We start from the raw sequence: 23,230 nt of genomic DNA, 5'->3' as shown, positions 1-23,230 counted from the left end.
GCGATTCGTGGGGTTCGTTATAAATGGAGGTGTAATGGACACAAGGATAAACTGAAGGATAAGTAAGAGTTATTCAATGTTCGACTGTTTTCAGCTGAACTCTGTGACTGGGTGTGAGACTGCTGGCTTTCGAGGTAGTAATGGGCGTGACTGAGGATATGTAGTTGGTTTTTAAGGGTTTCGGAAAGTAAGATGAAAGCAGGGATGACACAGTGTTTACAATTACGTAGCGCTTGAGTAGTTGATGTGATGCATGTTTGCTGAGAAAGTCGCAGCCGAACAATAACATAAAAAATCTCTACATATATATATAAAGTTTTTATGTTATATATATGTAGAGTTTTTTTATATTATTGTTCGGCTGCGACTTTCTCTGCAAACAGTATAATTTAATATAACAAATGTGCTGATGCTAATTGGATACTGTTCATGCGTTGTACTGACAAGTGAAAAAAAAAATACAAATTAAGTTCTTTTAAATTTTTAAGTACATATATACATAATTATTATGGTAGTATTTTTAACCTTTAGATGTGTTCCCCCAACTTAATATATATATAAATACAAATTAAATTCTTTTAAATTTTTAAGTACATATATACATAATTATTATGGTAGGTAGTATTTTTAACCTTTAGATGTGTTGATATTAAGTTGGGGGAACACATCTAAAGGTTCAAAATACCACCATAATAATTATGTATATATGTACTTAAAAATTTAAAAGAATTTAATTTGTATTTTTTTTTTCACTTGTCAGTACAACGCATGAACAGTATCCAATTAGCATCAGCACATTTGTTATATTAATTTATACTGTTTGTGCGTTGTACTGATAAGAGCAAAGACACTTAGTCGGACCTACGCCGGTATGTTTCCCAACGCTCTGCTCTTGTTAGTTAAGTGCTAAAGAGAAATGCTCTTATTTCTCAGTCAGAAATGAAGTTATAACTTAATTCACTATAAAAGTAAACAGCTGGAGCCTGGAAGACTTAAAAACTGTTATTAACTGAAATTATAAAAATTTGGACTTTCACCACCATAATTCTCAGTCCTCCAACTATGCGCGTACCATCGGAAAAGAATAAGGGAGTAGAAGGATGGTAATTGACTCGACATTCAGGTCTACCAGTACACACGCATGTATTCTGAAATAAAATTAGAGGATGCGCAAAGACATACCCTTGAAGGCGGTCTTACTTCCAGGTGACAACGTGTTTGGTCTCCCGTGCAAGTGCGGTATAATCACTATGCGTAGGTATAATCAAGGTGCGCACTGCAAAAGAGCAAGAACCCCGCGAATGGCTCTAACCGCTCAGGGTTATTCGCGCAGTTCTCTCCGGACGTAACAGCTGAGCCTACTAGGTACTTACGCTGTCGCGGCGTTCATACGACCCGTTTAGGAACACTACTTCTATAAGGTATGGTAAATGACTTATTTTAGGGTTACCATGCGCCCCAGTTTTCAACCCTTGTCCGGGGGGTCCCGGTTTTCTTATTTCTTCATTTCTGACGGAATTCTATGAAATTAAAAATAATATGATTCGACTCCCAAATAGATTGTTGTCGTACAGTACGGGAGAAATTGAGTTACGAATGTAAAATAAAATAGAAATACTACTTAAAAACGTATTTTGGGCATATTCCTGTCCCCAACAATAAAAGTTTTCAGTAAACCAATTGAAATTTCTTTAGAGTTCAGAAGCAAATTGCCTAACCTTTCAAGAACAACAAAAGTTGCAGCAATCTCTATGAAAAATCCTGCTGTATAAATACTTTCCCTAATACTATACTCCCCCAAATACTTTCCCTAATACTATACTCCCCCGAATAGTTTCCCTAATACTAAGTTCCCCTAATACCTACTATACTACCCTAAATCTAGCCCCCTAATATATTTCTCGCCCACGTCACTGAGCACGGTACGGAAACCTCAATTCCTAACTAATTAGCGAAGAATTGAACGTTGGACGGTGCGAATTAACCGTCTCAATGATCAAGAAATACAAAAGCTGCTAGCGAGGAATTCCAGCTTGACAAAGTTGCCTTTAGAACGCAGATTCCCTTGCCTCGCCGTAATTCTATTTCAATTATAGCCGAGTGTCTCGAACGTGATCAATAAGGGGGCATCAATCTCAATCCAAAGACAGTACGAAGAAAGCCACTGTCAGTGCTTTGATTCCCCTTTGATTGCTTGTACTCCCGTGCAAATCACCACGACAATGCGCAATACAGTTACTGACACGTACAAATTATTTCGCGTCGACCCGCGGTATGATCAGTCTCGTTACAATATTGTGAGTAACAAAGATGTATGCCCGCACAATGCCGGCGGTGATCAGTATTGTTGCGATTTCCATTACCTTCGTTGTTACTTGCAACGCGACGCGCGGATAAATAAACCGACATTCGTCTGCGAGGGCCCCGCCTATCAGGGCTGCTTTTTATTCATCTAACTAAAGTCAGTTTTTGCGGCTAACGAACTCGTTAGTAGGTGAGTTGCTGCGTACTTGGCCTGGTGCTATCACGCAAAACATTTGGAGTGCCTTGGTTGCTAAAGAGAAATTATGCGACATACCGCGAACGAAGTTTATCGAATTGCGATTTGAAATTGAAACTGAACGACGACTTTAGGTCACTTTAACGGGTTAGACCACCTTAGCCAGGTGAAGAAATATCGCATCTTTGGGAATTTATTTCTAAGTGACAAAAACACTTTTATATGTATTAATATATACGATTTTTTTCTCCAAATATCAAAAATTCCGAAAGCTTTAAATGCGTTTTTCTCGAAACCACGTTTTCCGAAACGGTGTACGCTGTAATTTGAGTAAAACTCTATGGATTTTTATACAATTTTGCACTGATGTTCTTGAATGTATTCTCTATTGTCCGACCGTCTATTTGTTCGATATTTTAATTTTTATCAGACTTATGCGTAAATATAGTCCATTTTCTTGCACAGGAAAATGAACTTTTTGCTTCAAAGTGTAGCTATTTTGTTATTTTTCAACCAATTGAAAAAATTGACGGTCTGGCGATAGAGAATACAGTTAAGAACATCTGTGCAAAATTTTATAAAAATCCATAGAGTTTTATTCAAATTACACTGTACATAAATTCACCCCTGCATGCAGAAATTATTTCCTAAAGGGTTGGTCAGACAGAAAATCCCTTTGGCAACGAATATTACACTCTTGTGCCTTTTGCCTCTTGTGTAGAATAAGTATGTACTTTATTAATAATTATGTAGGTATGTATTTGTTTTAGTAATAATATGTCAGACTGTTGATGTAAACAAAGCTCATTTAAAAACTAATTTTCAGAAGAAAATGTGTATACAAAGTACAAAGTTACAAAGTACAAATTATTGACGTTAAACTTGTACTAATGAGATATATTTTTTAAAAAATAGTTTAAAAGTTCTAATAAAGTTAATTTTATAATTATATCCTTCATTAAAACTCGTATTTTATTTCAGCTCACTTTCCCCCACATACATCGTTTTTTCTTTTCAAGTTGAATTTAAATATACTCTAAATTTCTTCTAAGTATTACTATTCGCCACGTATCAATAGTAATGTTTAAATGATGTTATAAATCCATTTCCACACATTTTTATCGAAAGGGAAAAATTTTATTCGCCTTCAAACTTTTTTCGGCTCACTTTACCCCGGTCTGCCCTACAACCATTCCATCTAATAAAATCTTACTTGCTCAATAAAGCTTGTCGCCAGAAATCGAGTTTAAAGATACAGAGGCCGCAAATAGAACAGAAGGTAGGTAGCCTCTAAAGAAGTACACACAACCTCTTTCCTCAAACTCGCATCCTCCCCGATTACCAAAAGTACTTCCGAGAGGAACGAAACGTATCGTGGGGACCGAACGGGGCCTCGATTCCTGTTAACAGCCGCGAGACGGTCGTCCGATCGCAACGTGACCGAGGATCGAGGCCCGCGATATGCAAAAGCCACGGCTCCCGTGCAATTAACAACGCACACGGGCGGAGCCGTTCTTCGGGGACCGCGTCTATCGGCAGGATGCATATATTCATCGTACGGCGGGGCGAGTGCGTTGAAAAGGGTGGTAGAATCCGCAACGGACCGGAGGAGGCACCGAGCCCCGGCAAAACGAAATGTTCGGCCGTGGAAGAAGAAGCCGGCGGGTATAATGGATATCTTTATTATCAGAAGGAGAGGCGAAGCCGTTCCCGACGACGACGTTCCGCTGTACCAAGCCAGCACAACTTCGGTCCAATTGGTCCGCCCCTCCCTCCCCCGACATAAATATTGATGAAAACGATACATTTATACGCGAACGACAAGTCCGTCCGCGGATAAAAAGCCGGGAGATTTATCGGGACGCGGCCTCGCGACGACAGCCATTTCTGCGCCGATCATACATCAAGCGGAGCCTCCGGGGCCAATTCCGCTCGTCCGGTCGATCTCCTCCATGTGATTCCTGTTTCCAGGCCGATCCGGGTCCGATTCGTTAAAAGAGTGTCGTTTCGGGCAGATTTCTTAAACGCCAGCCCCCGCCGGACGCTCCTCTGTCTCCAACCCTCTGTTGGATTGTTGGCAACAATTGCGTCGGCAAGAAAACAAATATAAATCTGGTTACTTGCGACAACCGCTGACGAAAGCAGTAAGCTAACTGTCAGCGGACCCATGGGTCTGTGAGTGTTTGTCTATACCTGACTGACAGGGTAATAGACAGAACGCAGGCCTGTTCCTTTATCTCAAGTGGCAACGGACTTTTCATATTGTAAGGTGTTAAAGTATTTTGTCAGGATGTTTACGGTGAGCACTTCAAGATTTTTATTAAAGATTGGGTCGTCGCGAGACACGCAGCAGAATATTGAACAGAAATTGCGGATAACCCGTACGCCTTGAAATAATCGGTGATTGGAATACGTTTGTATACTAAAGGGTCTTTACCCGTGGAAATAAATAATAATAATAATTTCTTGCAACATTGAAATACCAGTTTCACTTTTTATATTCTTCTGCCTTCATGCTCCCAAAATTACTATTCTGCATGCGATATTTACAGAAATCCTACAAAAATTGTGATAGATTGCTTTCGCCCGAGGCGAGTACATTTTTAAATGACGCCTAAATTACCGATTTTATGCTACATAGGTAAACTGTTAATAGCAAATACAAATATTATTCCGGGGATAACGAAAACGTTGCGTGCAAGTAATCGATCGAAATGGTAATTACCGAATGCGATGCGAGAAAGACGGATGTCAGTAAGTAATTACGTCGTACGTTAAGGGGAGGTTCCGGTCTAAAAGTCGATTTTTTTTTTATTTCATCTTTCGAATGTTCAACCTTTTAGGAATGCGTGTTTAAAAGGATTTGTTGAAATTCGTAAAATTTCCGAAGTTATAGGCATTTGAGTAGCATCAAATGCATGGGTAACACCCGGCCACTCGGCACTCACGTAAAACTTTAAACGCGTTTTTCTCGAAACAGTCTTCTCAAAACGGTGGGACCTGTATCTCCAAAAGTTATGATCCGATTCGACTGAAACTTTTTTTACTTTGAAGAATATACTTCTGGCTATAAGGGAAATCAGAAAAAAATTACAAAATTGAAAAATTATAAATTTTAAAGGCGTTGAAAGGACGAAAAATATAGTGAAAAAGTGATTTCAAACTTCAAGTGTCGTTATTTTCTAAGAAATGTCATTTTTGCATTTTTTCTGGTTTCTCTCTTAGCCAGAAGTATATTCTTCAAAATAAAAAAAGTTTCAGTCGAATCGGATAATAACTTTTGGAGATACAGGTCCCACCGATTTGGATGAATTTTTTGACGCCTTGACTTTAACGACTCCCCAGTGCCGTCTGTAATGATTAATTATAAAACAAAAAATATATTTCTATAATTTAAGACATCCTTAATACAATGCAAAAAGTCCCATTAAATTATATACAGTAGTTTTCCTTTAATTAATTCCTAAAGATCACCTATTTTGGGGGGCTCTAGACCGGAACCTCCCCTTAAGTCCGATTTAGTCGACGGGGAAGTTACGAAAATGAGAACGAAACGAGCTGTCGATTGTGCTTAGGAGGACTTCTTTTGCTTGGCTCTCGAGGTGTTTTGCAAACATCATTAGAACCGGTTCCCATGAGCGCGTGGCGTCGAACCAAACGCGACAAGGAATTATTTGAGACTTTTGATCTTGCTAGTTTAATAGGGAGACGTGCACAAAAAGAGAAAAAGGAACAGAGCAAGCAATGTCAGCCACCGTTCCCACGTTCAGTTTCATTTCTGATCACGTGGGACAGACAGGCGTGACATTTTGAAATCTGTACAGGTCGTTGAAAATTAAAAAAAAAACTAAATCTAAGAAACTAACATATAGCGCTAATAAAACACTATAAATAAAATTGAAAGCCCTAGAAATAAATAATTCCATACAAAACAGCTTTATCGAGAAAATTAAGTTTTAATACTTTAGTCCATCAGTAAAGGAACAAGGTTTAATAAATTTAATTTTCTTATATAATTTTTTAATTAAATAATTTCTTGCTTCACCTTGACGGCGGAAGCTTATAGTTAGGCAAAAAGTGGAGGACATCCCCGTATTTTGTTTCAGTGGAGAGTGGACGTTTCTTGTTTTTAACAAGTATCCAAGTCTTTAACGTTATCTTACGGGGGCATTTGAGCTTAATAACCCTTCGTGATTCGACAGTTGGGTAGTACCAGTTGTTACCAACAAAACATGCTATAAATCGCAAAATCACCAAAAATGCGCATTCCCTGTTCCTTCCCCTTACCCTTCATGTTCCCTTTCTTCACAGGGCATAGATAATAACTGTTGGAATGTTTCGATTAAATTGAGAATTAACGCAAGAAGACATTCGAAGGGACGACTACTTAAAGCAAAAGCAAATCGAAGGGAAACGAAGAATTGTCAACGACTGAATTAACGAAAACGGTGAGAGTATTAATACATCGCTAATGCGTGTGTAGATAAAGTTTCGAGCTGTCGACGCGCTATGTCGTGTAGAGATATCATTGATGCCGATTACGATGCAACCGATCGCCTCACCGAGAATGTTTTCTTACGTCGGGATCCCTGGACGGGCAGGGCCCAGGCCCCTTTATTGGATTTAGTCCCCTAATGATTTTGTCAAGCCGGGATGGAAAAGAACCTGCCAACATTCCGCCGTGACTCGTTCTGCATTCGAATTTGGCGCTGCAACCACGCACGGCTAACCGGCGGGGATCCCCCTCGTAAATTACGCTCCGGCGATCTTAACCCATCATCTAACACGATTACACGCGAGAAATAGCTAATGGCCGGATGATTCTTTTACCATATTTTCATTTCGATCGTGAATCACAATTTTCGATCCACCGCTGTGTCATTACGAATTTCTTGCTACAGTTCTCGTCCATCCTGCCCCTGTGCCCTGCGGGTTGCAGTTTCTCACGCGGCGCGTGATCGGGGATTAATCAGTATCGACGCAGGCTTACATTAACTCTGTTTTGTGATGTTAATGTACGCTGATCTTGAATCGCATCAATTCTGTTTGCCAATCGATATTATTTTCGCATATTGCGCGAGGTGCTTTGCAATTCAAGCTTTAGGAAAAACTCTGCAATAATGCTAGTAGTGGAGTTCCCTGTATTTGTAATAATTTAGCACTAACAAGGAAACTGGTCAATTAAAAAAAGAAGGGATATAATTGGAATGAAAGTACAGTTGAAAACCGTCGCGAGCTCACCCAAGAAAATCTAAGGAAATTTTGCTACATCCTCGCCTGCAGGCTCCAAAATTCTTTCTCCTTCGCATCGCTGCCCATCGCGATCCCTCTTAATCAAACTAAATCTTGCCAAACTGTGGCATACGCAATCACCATAATTGCGCAAGTGACAAACCTGAAAATATGAAACACATTCAATCACTGCTCAATCGTTTGCATAACCCTTCGAGTACATACAACCCTACATTATCGACATTTTTACGCAATCAGGATGACTAACCCTGTTAACCGGCACATTTCTCAGTTGAAAGTGCTTCCCAGGTTAGTAGTGTCTTAATGTTAATTCTTATACAATTTGTAGAATGGTAAAGCTAAAGACAGAAGGATTCACCGATAAATAATTAAACAATTTACTCAAAAAATATTATTAGTACATAATAATTAGTACAAATATCAGTAACAGATGAATTTTTATTTTAATTTACTAACCATATATATGTGTTAACAATGGCAAACAAAAATATGAAGAAACATCAGCAGATACGTGCTGCCTCTGTAGTGGTAATAAGGAACAAATGAGACACATTTTTGCGAAATTCAGTAAGGAGCAGTAATGCATTCCAATAGGCTGTACCAATCGTGTAAAATCAGAAAAAATAATATTTATCAAATTAAAACCATATTGTATAACAAAATCACTTATTGCATTGAAACTTTGTGTTGACATCTGTGTGCGACACTTATTAAAATTAAATGGAAAATTAATTATGTCTTCATTAGGAAGCATCTCGAATAGTATCAGAGGCAAAAAATTATGACTGCACTGGCAACAACGCCTACAAAACAAAATACTGTTCAAATCCTATTTTTTAAATCATCTATTTCTCCGTTTACCGAGTTAGTCCGTTGTTGCAGTGAATGCCTCAAATGATATTAGTGACGAGTTAACTCGTCTTCCCCAGTAGAGAAGCATTTTCGAACGACGAGTTAACTCGTCGCCGCCGGATCGCCTCTAAGACTCACCCGACGCATTTAAAAACGAGCCACTAAACGTACGTTATCAGAGAGATACTCGACTCGAGGCTAGCAGAAAGCTTAACGACCAACAGTGGCCATCTAGAGGCTCTTATTGATACAATAAGATCGCACAAGAGCAGTAGAACAGCCATAGGCAAGGAGTAAAAAAATCCCGCGCACGTCAGATCACCGAAGATTAATTGAGCCCCGAGAAAATCGAGCTTCTTGCCGGATACACAAAACACGAGCTCCCAATTATTTCCGTAAATGCCGGCGCGGCATCGGGGGAAGGGTATTGGCCTGCTCCTCTCGCTATTACGCGAAACTAATAAATCTTTCTCGCGGTCGATACGTATACGTAACGTTTCTTACGCGGCCAATCTTCAGTCGGTTCCAGGAACGGGGCCCTCGATCATACACCATTAATTATCCACACAATGCATGGAGGATTAGGTTTTTCTGCAACGCGGACCCCCGAAAACCGCGCGCGCGCGCGCCTGCTGCGGCTATCCACGTCACCGGACGTCAACTCTAAATGGAAATGTCTTAATTATCAGAGCACGTAGTGCCCGACAAAAACCATCTACGAGCCCTGCAACGTCCCGCCGCACCGCGGCGCTGTACGTCCGCCATGGTCAACGTAGGATTCTCATACCCTCGGAGGGAGGGGCAGTGGCGCGGGAGGAGGGGGCATTCGAATGCTATGTAAGCGACGCGCGTACCCCTTTTACCACCAAAAGCGATGACATTTATTGGCGGGCCGCAAAGAAACGCTTGGAACAATACGCCACGTTACAATTGTGCCTGCGTATGTACATCCGGCGAGGAATTTAATCGGAAATATCGTTCACGAATGTTTTCGCGCCCCTTGGTACTGATGAGAAATTTAATATTTGATCAAGGTTTCAGATTTTCGGGCCATTGGATCGATCCCATGAAAAGTTGAGAATAGTACTTATTTTACATATTGTATATTCCCACATTTTCTATTGAGTTTTTTTTTAATTAGCGCTGTCTCAGGCGAATGTTTGTGAATGTATTTTATTGTTAAAATCACAGAGCCCTGAATAATAAAATTAATTTCTTAAATTAACATTTTTGAAAATGAGAACTTTAATCTTGAACAATTCTAATAAATTCGAAAAACATATATGTACTCTCCAAATCAGTATACTGTCGTTTGCTTTTGGAAGAATTATCCTTTAAATATAATTAATTTTTTCTAACACTACATTGACATCACTTTCTATTCGTCTAAACAATTTCTCCACGATACCAAAAGCCTGTTGCAACACGAAATTCGAAAGAAATCTGCTGTAACTGAAACGTTCCTAAATGTGCGCACGTCTTTTCAAACTTAACGCGCCGAAATTGCTCGCCCGCGCATGCGCGTTGCCGCTGACATCTTTTTTTTCAAATCATTTTTGCTGATTGGTCCGCTGGTTTTCAACGACCGTGACGAAAAACATTGACCAGTTTTTCAGAGCCATGGGAATCAGCCAATGGTCGTTTGCACTTTTTGCGCAAGTGCAGTAAGCGCAGTCGATGCGCGAATAAACCTAATGTCGAACGACGTGGATGGACGAGCGGCAAATAGCTTGACGTGCGAATTAATTTCGTATAGAGTCAAGAAGTCCAGCTCATGGATATCGACTCAACCTGTCCGCTATATTCTATTAACATGTGACGCACAAGAAAAGGATAACGGCTGAGAGTCTGCGGTCCGCAGCAAGCATGAACGTATTCTAAACACTCAAAGTATCATTCCCTAATCAGCTGTCATAAGCAGACGATACCACAGGTGAAATTTATTTTTCGACTGCCACTTTGCCCGTATAAATCGCCACCAAATCATCTTAACGCTTTCATCGAAATAAAACTATAATTCCACTATTTCGTCCTGACGAAAAATTTTACTTATCCGCAGCTAGTCTTTTCCCTAATTAATATGTATACTCTTTCCAATAGTAATCGTGTTATTTGCATGCCACAATAGTTCGTTCAACTATCGTAGAGTTAGCCAATATTGAAATGAACTTCTATTAAATTAAGCATACCGAATAAAGATTCATTCTAATTAATTTCTCTTAAGTTCACGAAAGAGCGAACAGAAACGATCTCTTGGAAAAATAAACGAGTAATCGTGTCTTATTATAATGTATCGTGATAGGAATGAAAGTAAGGATGTATTTGTTAGTAACTAATAAAAATGTATCTCTTGTACCGAATAAAAGTTATCTATCTCTGAAGCATCGCAATGTGAATCCTGCAGTCTATTTTAATAATTTAGCTTTAGAATTCCGCTGCAATGAACCAACTGTAATTCACTTTCAACTTGTCTGCTTTTTTTGGAAATTTCAGTATCCACTGCTGTTTATTGGATAATAAGGTCATGGAATTAATTGAAACCAGTGTACAAATAAGAGATTGTTCCATAGACTTTATACCCGTATACATTAAGCAAGAAGGTGGCGAACGTCAGACAGATTTCAACGATGTGGAAATAATTAATGCAGCTCAACACTTCTGCTCCATTGAAATTAAAGGGAATAAAGGATACAGCGCGGCGACCGACAAGAAGGAGTCGAGTAAGGATTATACACAGAGCTCGAACTGTTTGAACAATTTGGACTGTACATTAAACGCTGCGCAAGAAAATGAAGCCTGCACCATCAGCAGCGTTTTGAGCGGTTCGATGTATTTGCAGAATCTAGACTACGAGAACATAAATATAGAAATACAGAAGCCGACAAATGAAATTTCTGAAGTTTTTATTGACCAGAATGAGCAGATAGGAACCGCTAATTATAGTATCTCCACGGTTACTATACCGGGTGAGCTGTTAGGGCTGAATCTTAATATAAAAAAGGAGGACGAATTAGATCAAGAAACGGTCTATACCACAGAGTGGTTGTGCAATGTCGATAACGAAGTTGATCTTCCGACCAACGTGTCCAGAGACTCTAACGAGAGAGAAGTAGAAGTTCCCGCTGACATTGAAGCTACGATAACACCACTAACGAAACAAAGGGACCAAACAGTAGAGGTTGTCGATAGCTTAAAAGCTAAGGAAACTAAGTCCGAGAGATCTAAGAGGCAATTGAAGATCAAATCATTGCAGGATTACAAGGAGAAACTGCGGAGGAAAGCAGAGTGCATGAGGGAGAAGAGAAAAAAGTTGTACGAGCAAGAGAGCGAAGAACAACGACAACAGAGACTGGCGAAAGAGGCGGCGAAGAGGCGGGAAATGAGAATGTATTACGAAACGCCGGAGCAAAGAAGGAAACGGTTGGACGCGGAGGCAGCGAGGAAAAGGGAATATAGAATGTACAATGAAACGCCTGACGACAGAAGGAAAAGATTAGATCGCGAAGCAGAGAGGAGGAGGATGAAGAGGCTCTCGTTATATGCCAGCGAAACTCCTGAACAGAGGAGGGAGAGGCTGAACAGAGAATCTGCGAAACGAAGGGAAGCTCGACTTAATCAGTACGCTAAGGAAACTCAGGAGGAAAGGAAAGAGCGACTAAGGAGAGACGCTTTGAGAGTCAGAGAAATGAGATTTACTAGATCCGCTATTGAAACTGAAGAGGAGCGCAGGCAAAGGTTAGTAAAGGATGCTCTTCGGAAGAGGGAGGTAAGAATGCATGGAGGCCACTCGGTGAGCAATAACTTCACGGAGCTTCAAACCGTTCGAAATTTTGAAGAATTAAACAATGTGCAGATAAAGGAGAATCCTGATAATCAATTGGGCGGTCATTATTTGAGCAACTGGATGATGTGGTTCCAGAACTCGTTAGCTCAACCAGTTAATGTTGGAGAGCCATTAGTCAAGCCTCAGACAGAAACTAATGGATAAATGATTTCCTTCGACGTGTCTCGATATTGTACATATAGTTTAGGAGCATTCACGTAATAAGACAGAATACCCCTATACAGTGATCGAATATGTGTTCCATACATGCTTTTGATACACGTGAAACAGAAAATGAAAATGGAGGTACCGCGACTGCTGCATCAACGTACTGTTAACTGTATAAGACTTACATTCACGATACTTCTTGTCTACTGTACAATTTAATTTACAGTTGACTCCCGTATAACGCGGTTAATACGTTACGCGCTATATGAATTCGCGTTATAGGAAATCGTGCTGTACGGGAATTTTTCTCGTATAACGCGCATAATCTAAAGTACCATGTTTCAAATGATTATTACTATGCCAACTTTTATTTTTTATGTTTTATCAAATAGGACAGTATTTTAAAAATAAATGGCATATATACGAAGTTGATTAAAAAAAAACATATTATTAATGTATGTTAAAAAAAACTATTATTTCATTGAAATTTTATAGAAATGTAATTATAGAAATTTATGTAGGTTTTTTAAACATTTTTAAATTGAAAAATACTTTTACAATCTTGATTATTAGGTAATTCCTGTGTTTTATTATTTGTCGCGTTGTACGAAAAATCACGTTAGGGTATGTTTATGTTGGAGCTGTGATAAACGATCAGAGTGACCATAATCGCGAGATGATTATATAGATGACCAACGATAAAAGCGTCGAGAAAGAAATATTTCATTTTCTTCGCTATTATCGCAGCTCCAACATAAACATACCCTTATACTAAAACAGTAGTCGCAATATCTTTGGCGCGTTATAGGAATTCGCGTTGTAAGAACGCGCGTGTTACGGGAGTCTACTGTATATTGTATGTATATATACTTTTTTTGTCAAGTATAATTGTGTTAGCATATATGTTGGCAAGAGAGTAGAAACTTGTTATTTAGTATATTTATTAATATAGTAGAAAATTTAACGACTAATAGATGATGCAAATCCTTGGAAATACGTAAAGCTTTTGCTATCTTAAAGGATGTACAAATTATAGTGAAGTTATTGTAATGTTATTATATTATTATTTAATGTGGATGAAAGAAGGTTGTTAAAGTGTTAATATTGTAAAGAAGAATTAAAATTGTACGTTTGTGAGATAAGAGAATAATTCTTAACAGTGCCTTTCTGTTCACTGTTCTATAAAAGCAATTTGTAATGTGATCCAAGCAATTTATACATATGTATATCGTTTAGGTACGAGTGAATGATTCCAATGAAAATTTAACTGTCTCTAGAAATTCGTATACATTGTATACTGTAATTTTTTCTACAAGTTCCTTTGTATTAAATAATACAAGAAAACGTTATATGATTCTATAAAATTTATCAACTACCCCATTCTCTTTCCTTATTTTATAGTCTTCTATATGTATAGCATTCTCGAATATCAACGGAAAACAGTAATCTGAAATATTAACATTTCAAAAACAACTACATTAACCCAGTCAACCACGTCTGTTTCGCAAATTTTGCTCAACGCATGCGTACAAATGTATGTAATGTTTTATACAGGATTTGTTATATTCGATGATGAAAGCAGACTGACAGCACCGAACAGATCTTGCTGCCTTAACCTGCGAACAATACTTGGACCGCTTAACTACTTAATACATATGTTCCGATTTTAATTACTGTCCCATTACATGATGAACCATCAACAATTTGGATGTTTCCTAGGAAAATTAAATGAAAAAACAACACAATAATTTTTTCTTATGGTATGCTACATAAAGTTGCTGACAAAGAAGTTAGAGAAGGAAATTGAGGAGAAGAGCATAGTTCCGGATAACCAGGCTAGTTTTAGGAGGGGAAGGTGTGTGATAGGGGAAGAGAGGGGAAGAATATTTTAACGTAAAGGAAATGTATTGTCACAGCGACATTAAAACGGAAATAAATTTCCCAAAAATGTTAACAGAACGCTCGATTTCTTATTCGAACAAGCTTTCCTAATATTCGCGAATTATCGTTCGCAAAGTTCAAGAGTAACTAAGAATTTAAATACTACTTCGAATTAAACCACAATCTGAATACTTTAGATCGTCCACGCACTTCGAAATATTTTAGAAAACTAACAAAATGTTACAAATACATATTTAACTGCTTGAACTCACCGCCCTTTCAAACTTGTGCTCACTGCGCATCTTAACGTTCATGGGCTCTCCATTAGCCAGTCGCAATTATTCTTTAAGTTTTCACGTTGTCGGTAAGGACAGTAAGCACGGACCACGTGCTCGGATATATTGAATAGTCAACATCGATCAACATCACTCGCAATACCTGTATTAAAAACAGACTGTAAACATTTAACGAACGTTCTGTTATGAAAATGTCACGATATGAAACACTTTTCTAAGGCATATTTTACATATGTGATATAAATAAAAGGATCGAGTAATTTTGAATATAAGAATTCTTCCTTGACGTCCTTTTGTGGTACAACGTTTTACCGAATAAATCGGAAAGATGGGTTTAACTAAACAATACTTAAAATACGCGCCAGCTGGCAATTTAAATATAATTGCTAGTCCTAATTGTAATATCGTCTTTGTAACGTTACAAGGACAACAAGGCAGATTTGTAGCAGTTGGCGCATGTGAGCATGTTATCATATGGGATTTACGTCTTGGAGAAAAGGTGAAGTATAAAGTATTTTATACCCTTTTACGAAAATTACGTGTACTATTATAATTCTGTATTGCTTCAGGCTCAAGTATTATCCGGAGATAAAGTGAATGTAACATGCTTGGCTGCATCCCCTAATAGACACCATATAGGGGTCGGTTATGCAGATGGTACTGTGAAAACATTTAACTTACAGACTGGAGAAAATATGAGCATATTCGTAGGCCATCGGTCCGAGATTACAACTTTAGCGTACGATAAGGAAGGGCATAAATTAGCTTCTGGTTCGAAGGTAAGATGCCTTGTTACCAAGAATGTATATCGACCCACTTCTGACACCAATGTCGCTGCGTCTCCTCATTAGCCATTGTTATTTATTATTACGCAGTATTCACAGTAACAACTTTATGCAATGCAATATTAATATCAGAGAGAAGTCTTAGCGCTTCTGTTGGTCTTTTCCGACTGTCTTCTAAGTTTGAATGCGAGCGCTAGCACGGTGCTCCCAATAGTATATAACAATTAACTCGTATTCTTACTTAAGAGAAACACCAGACATGGCTCGCACCGATTTCAATGAAACTTGGTGGGGTGACAGTCTATAATTCAGGGTTGACTAACTGGTGGCTCGTGAGCTACCGGGGGCACCTCCGCCTTGCTGCCACGCTGAACGGCGCCCTCCATACCTCCTAGACTCTGACGATCGCAGTCAAAAAGAGAAGGAAAGAAGGAGGAATCTTCTGCGATCGTCAGAGTCTGGTCGGTATGAAGGGGAGCTGTTCAGCGTGGCAGCCAGGCGGAGGTGCCCCCGGTGGCTCACGAGCCACCAGTTAGTCAACCCTGGTCTATATCTACAACACAGTGCGATTGTAATTTCAGTCGTAGATATTCAGCCAATTATGAGGAAATTAGTTTAAATCTTAAACTCTCCCGAATTTTAAATGCTTCCTGCTACTCTTACGCAATTACTATTTTACTTATGTTGATATAGTAAATTGGATGATTTATACAAAACACTTTGAAGTTTCGTTTACGCCGTTTACAAGCTGCGACCATCCTATGCAATTGTAATGAGTAAATGTTGATTTTTCTAGGATACAGATATCATCGTTTGGGATGTAGTAGCAGAAACAGGTATATGTCGATTGAGCGGGCATAAAGGTGTAATAACTAAACTAACATTTATGAAAGATCACAATATCGTCATCAGCGCTAGTAAAGACACTTTCGTAAAATTTTGGGATCTGGACACGGAACATAACTTCCGAACCCTTGTTGGTCATGGAACAGAGGTAAACATCAGTACAAGTGTAGTTAGGTCCATACAATATTTTCAGATGCTTTGTTAATATCGTTGATTCTATTAATCAAGGTTTGGGGCCTTACGTTAGCTAAAAATGATCAGTATTTAATAACTGGGTGCAATGATAACGCGTTGCGCGTGTGGAAAATATTTTTCACTGACGACAAGACTACAGACTTCGAAATCAATTTGCAAGATTTAGCGATCACCGACGAGACTGAAGTCAGCGATATGGTATACTCCGATTAACTTATACTCCCATACGCGATACACTTACTATTTTTATGTATAATAAAATTGTTACGTTTTAATAGAAATATCCATTAAGGTGCGAGAAAACTGGCAGTATATTGAGAAGCGGTCGCGGACGAGTTGTATCTCTGGAAATTGATACGACGCATACTGTCATCGGATGCCATGGCGTAGATAATACCGTGGAATTATTCGAATTGTTACCCGACGCCAAAGTAAAAGATAACGTGGTCAAGCGATTAAAGAAGGAAAGGAAAAAAGCTGAAAAGTACGCGTACATATTCTTGTAATGTATCTATGATTATTTAGGTATTTTTTAACATTGCGTATGCACTTTGAGAATAGAAGCGGAGGCAGCGTAGAACCAAATTTCTCAGGTGTACCGACGATAAAAGATGAAATTGTTCGTTTACCTGTTATCAAAGTGTCTGGCAAAGCCAAAGGATTAGTTATGGTGATGGGTAGGGAAGGCGAGCTCAGAGTAAGTCGTGGCAAACAGTTTCGCTCTGCTACTATAATCCAACTAAAGATCCTCTGTTCAACTAATTTCTCTATTATCGTTTCAGATATCCGTTGAAATAAATAACAATTCTATAGACCTGTACTCTCTGTTCACGCAAGAAAAGGATGCCGAAGTAAAGCATTTAAGGTCTATAACAAATCATGGTCATCGTACGGATGTCCGTGCCATTTGCTTTAGTTCTGACAATCTGGCTTTTGCAACGGCGAGTGGAGATTCTGTAAAATTGTGGAACAGGTATAAAATAATGTTTATTAGAAAATCTTGACAACATCCTATATTATCTTCTCCATTTCAGACCAACTCTAGCATGCCTGCGCACCGTGGAATGTGGTTACGCTTTAACAGCAACATTTGTACCAGGAGATAGGCATTTAATAGTAGGTCTAAAAGATGGAAGAATGTTAGTTATTGATATTGCATCGGGCGATATCTTAGAAGAAGTACCTGCGCATTCAAAGGAACTTTGGAGCATTGCACTGTTTCCCGATAAGGTAGCTTTTAGGAAAGCTTTTATTCGTTGGTTTCAATGTTATTTACATGTTAAGCTGGGTTTACATTAGTCCAGTGATCCAGTCTAGCACTGGATTGGAACTGGAATAATGTAAACAGTGTGTTCATTCTAGTACAGCGCTTTCGTTCCAGCAGGTTTCGACTGGATCGAAAGTCTACTTCTCGATCCAGTGTTTACCCCCTCCAGCGAGAACACATTTCAGCGTTACTGGAATCGCCTAGACGGCTCATAAGACTAGAGACATCGACAATAATGTAGGCATCGACCAATTTCCAGTCGAACCACTCGCTTGATCCAGCGACTGGACTAATGTAAACCCAGCTTTAGATTGGATTATCTCATAATCATTTTATCTTAATATGTAAAGCAGAAAGCTTGTATATGTTTGAGTGTTTGTCTGTCGCCTAAAAACTTTTGAACGATAATCTCTGGGATCACGATATGTGCTTCGGCTCATTATGCCTGACTAATTCAGATGAATGTGACCATCTTCCCAAAAAAAAAAAAAAAATTATATAAAATCAGAAATTAAATTTCGGGCGCAGTCGAGTAGTAAAGCTAGTAATGTATAAATTCATGATTGTCTTTCATATCTTTATAGAAAGGAGTAGCAAGTGGCGGCGGAGATCAAACAGTAAAGTTTTGGACATTTGAACTCATTGAAGATCCTGACAGAGAGATAAAGGCAAAAGTTCTATCTGTTTTACATTCGAGGACTTTAAAATTAGAAGACAGTGTGCTATGCGTGAGGATAAGTCCTAACAATAGATTCGTCGCAGTTGCACTGCTCGACTCGACTGTGAAAATCTTCTTCCTTGACACGTTCAAGGTTACTATTTTACGCATATAATTCTAGTCCTAGTTGACTATGTGATCAATACCAATAATAATTTGTATAATCCCTTTTAGTTCTTCGTTTCACTCTACGGGCATAAATTACCAGTTTTGTGTATGGACATATCCAGCGACTCGACACTCATCGCCACTGGTTCCGCTGATAGGAATATCAAAATTTGGGGTTTAGATTTCGGAGACTGTCACAAGTCGATGTTTGCCCACGATGACTCTGTAACGGGGCTCTCCTTTGTTCATGGAACTCACTACCTATTCACTTGCGGGAAAGATGGGAAAGTGAAAGAATGGGATGCTGATATTTTTCAAAAAATCATGACGTTACAAGTAGTTATTTCTCGCGACATAGTACTCCAGAAATTTATAACGAAAGATTACAGACAATTTATCCATGCAGGGACATTCGGGAGAAGCGTGGAATTGCGTTGTTTCGCCGAATGGTATTTACGTCGCATCTTGTGGATCCGATAAAGTAATCAGATTATACGAACGAACCACAGAGCCGTTAGTTCTGCAAGACGAAGAAGAAGAAGAAAGGGAACGTCAGGAAAACGAGTTGGCTACTGGCGAGACTACGGTCGTTCCAGGACAAAAGCCACAGTCTTTACCATCGAGAAAGACTGTATCCAGCGAGAAAGGGGTAACTATCGGGAAATTAATCCATGCCATCGTATATTCTTCAATTTGTACAATTTCTAGGCCGAATTGATACTAGAATGCTTGGAGATATCTAAAGAGTACGGTGAACAATTGTCAAATGCAGCGTTATCGAACGCAACGGCTGCTGTTCCTTTACAAATGCAAGCTTACAATTGCACAACCGTAGACGAGTACTTTTTAGAAACAGTAAAGCGAATCAGAGCAAGGTAGAAAAAGTTTGCATATCGAATGGATATATAATAGAGATAAATTATTACAAGAAAAATCATTTTTAGCGATTTAGAAGAGACTTTATTATTGTTGCCATACTCGGCTGCTTGTGAGATTCTTAAAATGCTTCCCAAATTACTGGAATCGGAGTACAACACGGAGTCACTTGCGAGATTAGCATTGTGTTTGGTACACGCTCACCATGGTCCGATTGTAGCTACTCAAGAGCTTTTACCTGTATTAGAATCAGTGAGCACGCTTGCCATCCAAAAAGTTTCTGCACTAAGAGTAAATAAAGTTCTTTATATTTTAATTACCAAGCTTAATCGTGTGAAAGGCGCGGAATAATTGAAAACTGATTATTTAAGGACCTAGTTGGATTCAATCTGCATGGAATGATGTATATGCAACGTGTTCTCGAAGAGAAGGAAGGAATCCAAGTTTTCACGGATGCAACCAAAAGCAGTAAGCACAGGAACAGAGTCAGGAAAAATAAGGAGAAAGCGCTGAAAAGAGCAATTATGTCTTTATAAAATTTTTTGACTTAACGATGAAATAAATATTTTGTACATAGTTAAAATTAATAAATATAAAAATAATTTTATTTAAGTAAAAAAGTGTTGTTATTTACAAAATCCTGGTGGAAAACAAAAGTATTTTAGTAAATAGTAGCACAGTTTTTAGTACATAAATTACATGTTATTCAAATAATGAAATTTTGATTCTTGTACATCGTAATATTGAGATGTATTACAATATTTTGATACATATGTAACTCTCTTATTTTGACAACTTCAGTGACTCGTACACTTTGTTGCATCTAATTTGCATACATATATCTGTCATAAACGATGTTACATGAGCTTCTTTATCTCTCTGTTTGCCACTTTCATACACGGTGACAAGAGTCATTCTAGGATCAGTATTATACATGGCATACACACATGGGTCCTGGAAACAGATTACTTAGGATTATCGTATACAGTTTGTCACAAGAAAAAGATCGTTTAGTAACATACTTTTACATTTTTGCTATAAACAATTTTGTCCATAGCGAGAAGTTCCCCATGCCGTTCTTTGATTCGTTTCTGTATGTTATCCAAATGAATTGACGGGGTTTGTACAAATGTCTAAAGGGAATGTAATATTAAGATTATCTTAGAAAACGAAGTTTTCTATTATACGTACTACGTCAAACCAGAGTGGAGCATAAATTTTTATTCGAATAATTTCGAATAAGATTTGCGAATAAAACAAAGTTAGGTGAAAATAACGAATAAATTTTATTTGAATAATATGCCGAGCGAAAACCTTATTCCGAATAAAAATTTATTCGTTTTATTCGCAAATCTTAATTCGAATAATGCCCAACTCTGCGTGAAATTCGTCTGTAAGATTCACGTAAGTTTTATAATTTGCACGAACTTACGCTGGGCGAACTGACAACAACAGGGAAATCTTCAGAAGTATTCGGTTCTCTGCGAGGATGTCTGTAACCTGGCCCCGAGTCTTCTACGCCTCTGGGGTCAAATATTATCAAAATTGCTAGGACGTCGTGCTTACGTTGGAAACTTTGTATTCTGAAACAAAAGCATATATTAATTCTTGCCGACCAATGATTTACACAAATCGAACAATTTAAACATGTCTTACTTATGATAGTAATCCACATTTTGCTTGCTCATCATACTTCTCATTTCTCCGGGACTAGCCTGCTGACTCAAAGTAGTGTGGAAATATAAAGAGCATTTGGCTAATATGCTACTCCGTAGTTTCACTAGCCATTGATACAATGCTGGTTGTTGATTCGCTTTCAAGAAAGTAGCACTGAAGCCCAATTTCCATGACTGAGAACCATACGTACATGGAACTTAAAGAGTCATTCTACTTTGATCGGCCGAAAAATGAAACTATTTGTAGATTTTTTCTCAGTAAATACAACATATAATGAAATAAATCTTTTTGGTATTTATTAAGCTACTCTCAATATTATAGAAGAAAAAAAATTAAAAAGATTTTTTTAAATTTTAAGATTTTTTTTTTTGTATAATATAAGAGTAGCTTAATAAATACCAAAAAGATTTATTTCATTACATGTTGCACTTGCTGAGAAAAATATCTTTAAAAATAGCTTAATTTTTCGGTGGTTTCCATACAGTAGATTCTGGTTAATTAGAAGTTTACCGACCTCTTTACTTTGCAATGTCCTCTCCCAAGCTGACATTCGTGCCTGCGCGCCATAGAGAGACGTTAACGTCGATAAGAATCTCCAATGTTGCAGTTCAACTTGCGCTTTCGTTAATTGAACTAATATTTCATACTCTAAACTGATCGAAATATATCTCAATTTCAGAAAGAGTATTGTAATCAGAATTTCTATTTTGTAATTCTTAAAATTCCGTTGCCGTTTTCACTTACGTTAAACTAGTCTTAACAGGAGCCAATGCTAAATGGGAACAAGATAAGGAGTGAGTTTCTACTATTCCTTCTATGCATTGCAATAATTCCTGGTATTTCATAGCTTTACTACTCGCGCTCATGTTGTACATTTTCTCGTAGCTGCAAAAAGGAATGTGATTATGCGACATGTTAAACGACGTATCAAGGCAGTGAGACATATGTACTAACAAATCTATCAACTGAATCTTTGCCGTAATATATTGGCACAGTTGATTAGAAACTTCGGCAACTGTTGCTCCAATGGTATTGGTTCCCTTAGTCATTTCCTCTACCCTTTTCAGATCAGACTTTAAAGATTCGTACACTGTTCTCAAGGAATTCTATAAGGGTTGAAGACAGATCTTAAATGCATGATAAAAATTACTGTGCAGCGACGAGAAGATGATCTCAGAATCGCACAGGGGCAAGGGGATTCTTCTTATATTCGTCAACATTGTCACCTCGGTCAACAGCTGATAGATTACAGCATAGATCAATAGAACAATACGTGTGGCTTACCTCTACGATTGTGTTATAAAATGTGGGTTAATGGGGATATACCAATCGAACATCTCGGCGATGCACAGTATGTATTCTTATTTTAATCGAAGCATTAATATAGTTACATCCTTCCTGAGGAACCCCTTATTTTTAGTGTGTAGAAAACCCAGATCTGCGTACGAGTGTTCCGCTACTGCTATTTGCGGTAAATGCATAAGTAGCATTCCCCATGGGCCCATCTGCGTTTGACGACACGATCCACGCTCCTTTTCCTAAATATTATTATGGATACAACATTGAGACTAGCACTATATTAAGAACTGCGTGCTCGTCTATTAATGTTATATTTGCAAAGTTCTGTGCTAAAATCAACTTCCTGACGGCAGATGTACAACCAAAGCTGAATGCGATTAAGACAGTCGATGCCGTTTGCCACAAATTATACAGTAGAAATTAAAAACTACATAACTTTTGCATAGATTACCGGGGAATTCGAGAAAAATGAACAACAGTTGCTAGTAAATACTTACAACCAATTCCTTTGCTTTGTCGGTACACAATTGAGCGACCTGAACGAAAAAGGTATTAAGAAACTCTTCTTCGTGATCCATTTTCTACAATGTTAGTACGATCACGACAGAATCGCGTTTTTATTTCGGTCATTAATATCCAGGTTACGCTTGTCAGAGATGGTCTGGAATTCCTAAATAAATCCTACT

The 23,230-nt window shown here is 38.3% G+C and overlaps 3 protein-coding genes across 4 annotated transcripts; 2 read left to right on the top strand and 1 right to left on the bottom strand.

The window, feature by feature from the left end:
* The first annotated feature begins 10,248 nt into the window (after positions 1-10,248).
* LOC143378696 (uncharacterized) lies at positions 10,249-13,945 on the top strand. Of its 2 annotated transcripts, XM_076830610.1 has the most exons (3): positions 10,249-10,538; positions 11,099-12,340; positions 12,459-12,597. In XM_076830610.1, exons 2-3 carry the CDS (start codon positions 11,130-11,132, stop codon positions 12,460-12,462), a joined length of 1,215 nt encoding a protein of 404 aa, XP_076686725.1. In that variant the 5' UTR covers positions 10,249-10,538; positions 11,099-11,129; the 3' UTR covers positions 12,463-12,597. The 2 variants fall into 2 exon arrangements, with proteins under 2 accessions (XP_076686725.1, XP_076686724.1); XM_076830609.1 differs by having other exon boundaries at positions 10,251-10,538; positions 11,099-13,945.
* Positions 13,946-14,887: 942 nt separating this feature from the next.
* Positions 14,888-20,188, top strand: LOC143366501 (WD repeat-containing protein 3). The gene is made up of 14 exons (XM_076807624.1): positions 14,888-15,272; positions 15,343-15,552; positions 16,355-16,552; positions 16,633-16,797; positions 16,878-17,083; positions 17,161-17,296; positions 17,382-17,572; positions 17,634-17,829; positions 18,451-18,678; positions 18,759-19,028; positions 19,099-19,341; positions 19,401-19,567; positions 19,637-19,859; positions 19,940-20,188. Exons 1-14 carry the CDS (start codon positions 15,102-15,104, stop codon positions 20,102-20,104), a joined length of 2,769 nt encoding a protein of 922 aa, XP_076663739.1. The 5' UTR covers positions 14,888-15,101; the 3' UTR covers positions 20,105-20,188.
* Positions 20,146-23,209, bottom strand: LOC143366505 (KICSTOR subunit 2). Its single transcript, XM_076807629.1, has 9 exons — positions 23,042-23,209; positions 22,637-22,783; positions 22,200-22,351; positions 21,990-22,130; positions 21,760-21,898; positions 21,225-21,418; positions 21,001-21,151; positions 20,591-20,701; positions 20,146-20,522 (listed from the first exon to the last, which is right to left on the bottom strand). Exons 1-9 carry the CDS (start codon positions 23,120-23,122, stop codon positions 20,352-20,354), a joined length of 1,287 nt encoding a protein of 428 aa, XP_076663744.1. The 5' UTR covers positions 23,123-23,209; the 3' UTR covers positions 20,146-20,351.
* Positions 23,210-23,230: the final 21 nt, after the last annotated feature.

This window comes from Andrena cerasifolii, chromosome 2 (genome assembly GCF_050908995.1).
Source record: "Andrena cerasifolii isolate SP2316 chromosome 2, iyAndCera1_principal, whole genome shotgun sequence".
NCBI lineage: Eukaryota > Metazoa > Arthropoda > Insecta > Hymenoptera > Andrenidae > Andrena > Andrena cerasifolii.
Note: the sequence above shows the minus strand (reverse complement) of the source record. Positions and strands in the feature narration are given on the sequence as shown.